Source organism: Quercus lobata, chromosome 2 (genome assembly GCF_001633185.2).
Source record: "Quercus lobata isolate SW786 chromosome 2, ValleyOak3.0 Primary Assembly, whole genome shotgun sequence".
In the NCBI taxonomy this organism is placed as follows: domain Eukaryota; kingdom Viridiplantae; phylum Streptophyta; class Magnoliopsida; order Fagales; family Fagaceae; genus Quercus; species Quercus lobata.
In genome coordinates this window covers 86133455-86141171 of record NC_044905.1, presented here as the reverse complement: position 1 = coordinate 86141171, position 7717 = coordinate 86133455, and the positions used below count along the sequence as shown (strand labels likewise).

Sequence of the window (7717 nt, the reverse complement as noted above, 5' to 3'; positions counted from 1 at the left end):
TTGAACGAATTGAGCCACAGTATGGACCAAATTTTAAGTCAAGTTGGTAGTGGAAACTGATCAGATAGTCGGGTTGTCTATTTGAGGGAACAAATTTAGCAAAAGATGGCGGCTAACTTGGAGATGTACGAACGACGACAATAAAGGAGACGCATGACGACAAAGCAACCCAATCCAGCACAAGATGAGAAATGACAACACCAAAGAAAACGAGTCGTGATAAAAAATGCAAATAAGAGATGATGGTGGGTGGAAGTTTGCAAAGGACATGGTTGAACAAAGGAAGGGTTTGGCCGATCAAGTGAAGCAGGTTGCAGGGAAAGGAATTAATGTTTGACTTGAAATACTAGGTCTATGGATGACAAACCTGCTTTCGATTGATTTAGTGGGAAAAACTAATTGAAATGGGTTAGATATGCTTGATTAGACAAGTGGGTCTTAATAGTAAGAGATTTCATTAGTTGAGTAAATTGTGAGTGGGTAACTGTGTATGTATATAAAATCTTTTTATCAATAGTTTTAGGTTTAAATCACACATATAGTCCTAAACCTTTGGCCTATGTTTCAAAATGGTTTCTATCCCTTCTTAATATTTCATTTTAATCCTTATAATATAAGTTTGCGTCAAAAGTCATTACCATTAATTCTTACTTTGATTTTGAGTTGAGATTGTTTAGTGAAGTCTCATGGATTTTGATGACAATAAAGGAGGGAAGAGATTGTTTATTCAAATACTTTGTTTGCTTATTTTACATCTACTTAGAGATAGAGAAAATCAAAGTAATTGTTAATGTTAGGGACCTTTTTGACATAAACTTAAAGTACAAGGACTATAATGAAACATTTCAAAGGATGATGACCATTTCGAAATATGAGACAAAAGTTGAGGGCTAAATGTGTAACTAAAACATAATTTGACAAATAAGAATACTCTTTGTTTAATTATGAAATTGATGGAATTCATTTCTCAGAAAAGATTGAATTATCTTTATATTCTAATAGTACTGCTCTTACTTTTATAAAGTTATCTTTTTAATTAAAATTTCCACATTTTACGAATATTAAGACATCGACAAGCATTATAATTATTAGGAATTTAGATGACTTTCTTCATCACGAAATATTAGAAATCAAAATATTTGGGTAGTGAAGAACATGAAGAAGCCCTAGTGTCAAAGGAAAAAGAAAAAAAAGAACATGAAGAACGCACGCACCGAACCCAGTGAAGAAAAAAAAAAAAAGAAAGAGATGGTCAAAAGTTGCGGCTGTGACTGACAGTGGGTCTCTCCATGTAGTGTTATTTACGGAAATGTCATTGAGTTATGAGTTATGGAAACTGAAAACAGCTAAAATGTGTTTTCAGTTTTCATAACTCATAACTCAAAAATCAGAGAATTGAGTGATGGAAATAGAGTTATGGAAACAGAGTTACCGTGCGCCAAATGGATATTGAGCTATGAGTCCCACCATTTTTGAATTATGAATTAGAAAACTGAGAATTGAGTTACAAAAATAGACCATCCAAATAGCCTCTTATTGCTTCTTTGTTACAGTATTGCAGAATTTGCATACCAAGACATAAGTAATGTAACTAAACTCAAAATATCACATATAAAATTTTGTGAGAGATTTCATAAATGAATGCACTACATGACATTAAAAAGTGTAAGTAAAATGAGAACATGCATATTCAAAGGCTACAAGTAATATCAACGTACTAGGCTACAGAAAACTATGCCTACGCTAGAAGCGTAAAATTAATTGAAGTACAAACAGGTATAGGCCTATTACTTATCAGTTTAGCAGAATCAAAAACAACACAAATCCCTCAATGATTCTTATAAATGCATCTGAAAGTCCACTTTGCAGCAGCAACGGAGAACCATAAGAAATCATCACTGGGAACTGGCAGTCCTCTTCAGACGGATCATCATTAGTCACAATAGCCAAACCAGAAAAATCACAAGAATAATCATTCTGGTTATTGACTTGATAGTACATGTTGAAAGCATAAGAGGCATTCTCTTCCACGCTTCTTAGATGATTACAAGAAGATCCATAGCCCAAAGCAGTGCAATCTGATCGGCTACAAGCATAGTCAATACTGTCTGGCAGGTCCTCTATATCATTAGCCTGGCGATTCATAACACACCACCTTTTGGGCATGTATTTCACATCTTCTGCTGGAACTAGACCTTTATCCTCTCCCAAGCCCAACAAATCTAGTTCATACTTTGGCTTCCCATCAAACTCAAATATCCCCCAATGCCTTTCAAAGCCACCAGGAGCAATGCTTTTAGCATTCTCATCAAGAAGGCTGAATAAATATATGTCAATTTTACCTTTCCGAGCTGGGGTTCCCTTTCCACTCAAAACATGTTGGAGCAATTTCTGGTTGAATTTCTTTGCATTTTGGACATTTGCATTTATATCACCATCACTTGGCCACCCAATTTCTCCAACTATGATTGGCATATCAGCATAACCAGCTTTAAATAAAGCCCAGACTAGAGTGTCGAAATTTGCATCAAAAGCATTGGTGTATTGTTTATCACCATCTTTAACAGGTTTGCTTGTTCCATCAAAGAATGCATAGTCGAAGGGGAAATATTTGTTGCCATAAAGACTGAGGAAGGGGTAGATGTTGACAGTGAAAGGCGCATTATTTCTGTATAGGTATTGGATTATTTCAATTGTGCGGTCTCGGAGTTGAGCCCTGAAGTCACCAGCAGATGGCACCGGGTTTGAGTCTGGTGAGAAGTAGATGTCTGCATTAAAGGGGATTGTGGCTTTGACCTTGGACCCCAAACCAGCTTGGTTGAGTGCGTCCTGGATATTTCTGAGGGCTGGTAGTGTGCATTCTAGATAGGTTCCATTGTAAGATTCAAGGAAAGGTTCATTGCCTACAGCAACATACCTACAAAACAAATCATTTCACACCCACACATAAAGAACAGTAATTATTTTATTCATCGGTTATAAACACCCTCCATTTCACGGAGTTTCGTAGTCGTGTATAACTTACAAACGGTGGAAAGGAGAATGCATATATTCAATGGATGATATATCTTCTCCGCGCATATAAAACATCATTTTTTTTTTAGTATGCCTTTTGACATACAATAAAAACATTATTAATGAATAATGTAAAATACCAAACTAGTATTAAAAATGCAGGATAATGAAGATGATATTTTATAAGCTATATATAGATACTAAAAGAAAATATTAGTTTGGTTGCTGACACCGACACTTTTGCCAGATGCCAAAACCAGGCATGAGGGTCCAGGTTATTGGATTTCCACCTATTAAAGTCTGATATGTGTTGGTGTAACATGGTCAGCTAAACATGTGATCCATCAAAATTAGAGTTGGGCCACTTTATATTAAAACTGAAGGATTTAGGCTCAAAGTATCCAACAGACCAAAACCAAAAGGAAATAGACAAAAAACCTGACTGAATATTCCATGAAAGAATCATGGAAATGATTTATATTCCTTGTTTCACAGAGAAGATCAAAAGAAGCTAGAGAAAGAACGTCGAGACAGGGAATGACACAAAATCTGGAAAAACAAAACCCACAGTAATAGGTAGACCATTTCCAGAATTAAAAACCCATTCTTGGAAGGAAAAAAAACTGAAAAGTGAGGTAACACTACTTCAGAAGACGATCACTGCTTATAACAGCTGCTAAAAATGTAGAAACTACCACCATCTTTGTTACCTATTACTAACAAGAACTAGACAATGGCAGCGAGGTACAAGATTTTTAGCAAAAAAGCATCAATCGATCACAGCTGGAAGACATAACCAAAAGCATGGAGAACAGTAAACAGAAACAAGAATTTTGGCAGCATGGGAAAAAAATCCAAACTCCATGGTTGTAAAATAATAGAACACTTATCGATCATAAAAGCAAAACCATCTAAAAGAAAAGGAAATTAATTAAATGGGTTTTGTGTGTGAGTCAATCTGATATGGACTCCACCAGTTGCATGGAAAAAAAGAAACTACAGAGTGTAAAGTAATACAACACACTTCATCAAAACGTCAACAACCAAGTCTTAGTCCAAAAGTTTTGGAATTGGATAAAATAATAGAACCTTTATGAAACATAAAGCCATTATAAAAGGAAAGCAAAGGGAAGAGACATTAAATGGGTTTGTGTATAACTCAACTTGACATGGACTACACCAATTGCATGAGAAAAAAAAAAAAAAAAAACACTCCAGGGTGTAAAATAATAGAACACTTTATTATGGAACAAATATAAATGGGTTTTCAAAAGGGGAAGTAAATAAACATTATAAAATGGTTTTTTTTTTTTTTCAATAAAAAAAAAAAATCAAGAAAGTGTGTGACTCAACTGGACATGGACTCCACCAGTGTAGGAATAACTAGTGACATTGGCATCCACCCATGAAGCTGCAGCACCAGGATCCTCACACATCATCTGCAACATGTTATTGGGTATTCCTAGCATCACTTCAATTTCAGTCCCTATCAGAGCCCCCAAAATCCTCTCATCTGCCTCAAAAAGCTTCAATTTTTTAAACCCATTTTCCCTCAGCATTTTCACCACCGTATCAGGTGGGAGTTTCTGTGTGGCCTGGGTTCCCCAGTTCACCCCAACACTCAAGCCACTATGCAACATGGCCATGAAAACAAGGAAAAACAACAATATTGAACAATAACAACTAGACTCTAGTACTAGTACTCTTGTTTGTGCCATTTTTTTCTTCTTGGATGAATCAGTGAAAAGAGAGCAGAAATGAATGGGATTTAAGAGTTTAAAGGAAGCTAGAGAGTCGGAGAGTGTAAGGGAATTGCTAGGTTGGAAGGTTGATGTATTTATAGTGTAAATGTTAAGAGTAGTGTTTGGCTTTCGAGAGAAAGCTTCATGGGGAAGGATAAAATCTAGTGGGGTGGTTTTTGTATAAATTTTAATAGAGAGGTTGAAAAGGAGAAAGATTGAGAAAGATTCGTTCCTTAATTCAGTTATTCGGTTACGGTGCCAGCCCATGCTGACACGCGTCTCCACAATTGTTAGATAATCAAAGATGATTTTATTATTCCAATTATTTATGCCATATAAAAAAAAAAAAAAGAATGGGAGTGTTTGTTACACAATGGTAATACATCCAATTTTTTGAACTCAAATAATGTTTCCGGCTGACGAAAAATATAAAATATTTTCTGGAAAATTGCATTCTTGAAAATATAAAAAAAATATTTGATGCGCTCTTGGAAGTGTTATGGAAAATAATTTTTTTACTATTTTTCTCACATTTTCTTATCTTTGAAGCATATACAATATAAAAAAATGAAAATTTTAGATTAAAAAAAAAATGTGATCGGGGACAAGTGGTAGGGGCGGCCACCGATGACGATAGTTTGGCCATTGGAGACCGGGAACATTAGTAGGGGGCGGTGGTTGCAAGTGGCAAATGGTTATGAGGGGTGGAGGTTTGGTTGATAAGCTTTTGGTGAGGTGGAAAATAGTTTACGGAAAGTAAAAGTGTAAACAACTTCTGTCATAAACGTTTTTATTTTACGGTTAACCAGAAAATAGTTTCCAGTTGACCAACATTTTATGACATACTAAACACCCGTAAATACATAAATTTTTTTTCAAGAATCAATTTTCGTCGAACCAAATACAACTCACGATTTCAATTCAAAAAATGTATATATAACATGGTGTGTGTGTGTGACAATTTTTATCCAAAATGAAAATCCTGCTAGTTCAATTTCAAAAAGAAATAATAGTAAGTGGTTGTTCACTTTTTCTTTTTTTCTTTTTGGAGAGAGGGAGATTCCCCTCTCCACCATTTTTTTTTTTTTGGAGGGACCTCCCTGCCAAGGTATTAAGTCCTAAACTTATGTATAATTTTTTTTAGTATTATGCCTTAAATTCTTTAATTAAATTCAAACATATTGCATTATCCATAATACAACAGTATCACTATCATCTTTCTCAAGTTAAATAAAAATAATAGTAATTCAACCAATATTTGAATCTAATTAGCTAGAAACATTATGATACAATACCTAAAAAAGTAGAGCTTAACAAGGGGGTGTTCTTTTTATTTTTCTTTTTCTTTTTTTGGGCATCAAGCACAAGCAGCATTTGTTTTTATATATATATTGGATCCAACTCTGGAGGCCTATGGACATAGAATTGAGTACAAACATACAATGCAAACTATAAAAACCTTTTAGGCTAAACTTTTCCGTCCTTTTCTTCTACTAACTTTGCTTTCCTTCTTTCTTTCTTATAGAAACTTTTCTCACAAGAAGTAAGAAAACCATTTTTTTATGGCAAAAGTGAGTAATATTAGTATGGGAAAAACTTAGGTAAGTTGTCTAATTAAATTCTAAGATATAGTTGTATTGATAGCATAATATATATAAACTTTGTTAAGGATAATATATGAAATTCTATTTCAGTCAGTATTTGAATATAATTTAAGAACATAAGATATAACATTTAAGAAACTATACCTATGTTTTTATTCTATCGCTACACCATGAGGCCTTAGCATGGAAGAGTGAGAAAATTACAACTTCACAAGGCCATAGCTTATTTTTAGAGTGAGACTATAGAGATAGATCCCAACATGCCAACGTAGTTGGCAACCAGTGATATGCAACATTAGAGAATCAAACATCATCATCTAATGATAAATATTAAAGTACATCAATAATCTCACTCTTTACGACCAAAAAGAAAAAACTCTCACTTGATTATTAAAGCAAAAAAAAGGAGAAAAGTATCACGTAGTTATTAAAAAAAGGAGGAAACTATCACTTAATTGCAAAGATTAGTGGTAAGGACCAAGGAGTACTAAAAGGACAAATGAAATAACTGGTAGGAAATGGAAACGCAAGACCTGCTATCGTTGCTCAAGTCAAGTTGAACACCATTGACCACTGCATGACGAGAATTAAAGACAATCCTCCAAAAAATTGCATTGACAACACATCAAAGCCTATTGATTTTGTGAGAGTATAAAATTTTGATTTGGTTTTCAAATCCGTTGTTAATTGATGTTGTAAATAAATTAAAGGTCAATAAGAAGAAATTTCATGCTACAATATCTCAAGCATATAAGTTTCAGAGTTGGATCAAGTAATTGAAATATTCAAAATATCTTTTTAATTGGAGTGGAAGATTTCAGTTCCCAACAAAAGCTCGAGGTTGAGTTTTATTCAAGTGGAGGGGTGTAATGTGGGACAATATATAAGATTTAATTTTTATGTTTGTTAATTTTTGAATTTTTATGTAATTTTCATCATTTTAGTATTTAAGATTTGTTTAAGGCTTCCCTAGTCAAATTAGAGTTTTATTATGGTATATCAATTATGATAATTTTTGACTTGCATAATAAGTTTCCTTGAGCCTTTAATAGATAGGCCTTCAATATGTAGAACAAACATTCTTAATTCAGAGTTTCAGACTTAAGAATATCAATAAAATTTCTAAAGAGGTTTTCTTCCCTAGTGGATTCCAAGTTTTTCTTGTGGATTCAAGAAAAGCTTATGAATATAAGGGTTTTGTAAAGCTAGAATAAGATATAGTCTCTTATTGTGTTTCTGTTATGCATCAATAATACAATATAAACATCATATCATTATCTTTTTCAAGTACAATTAAATTATATTCAATCAATATTTCAATTTAGTTAGAAAACTTATGATACATCATCTAAAGAC

The 7717-nt window shown here is 33.6% G+C and overlaps 1 protein-coding gene across 1 annotated transcript; it reads right to left on the bottom strand.

Moving 5' to 3' along the window:
* Positions 1-1610: 1610 nt before the first annotated feature.
* LOC115976976 (glucan endo-1,3-beta-glucosidase 8) lies at positions 1611-4947 on the bottom strand. The gene is made up of 2 exons (XM_031098577.1): positions 4369-4947; positions 1611-2917 (listed from the first exon to the last, which is right to left on the bottom strand). The coding sequence occupies exons 1-2, from the start codon at positions 4731-4733 to the stop codon at positions 1795-1797; spliced, it is 1488 nt and encodes a 495-aa protein (XP_030954437.1). The 5' UTR covers positions 4734-4947; the 3' UTR covers positions 1611-1794.
* Positions 4948-7717: the final 2770 nt, after the last annotated feature.

Excerpts from the sequence above, each read along its gene's own strand:
- LOC115976976 (XM_031098577.1), bottom strand. The coding sequence starts at position 4,733 with ATGGCACAAACAAGAGTACTAGTACTAGAGTCTAGTTGTTATTGTTCA. Across the intron at positions 2,918-4,368 it reads ACTGGTGGAGTCCATGTCCA|GTATGTTGCTGTAGGCAATG; the intron begins GTTGAGTCACAC and ends TTTGTTTTGTAG.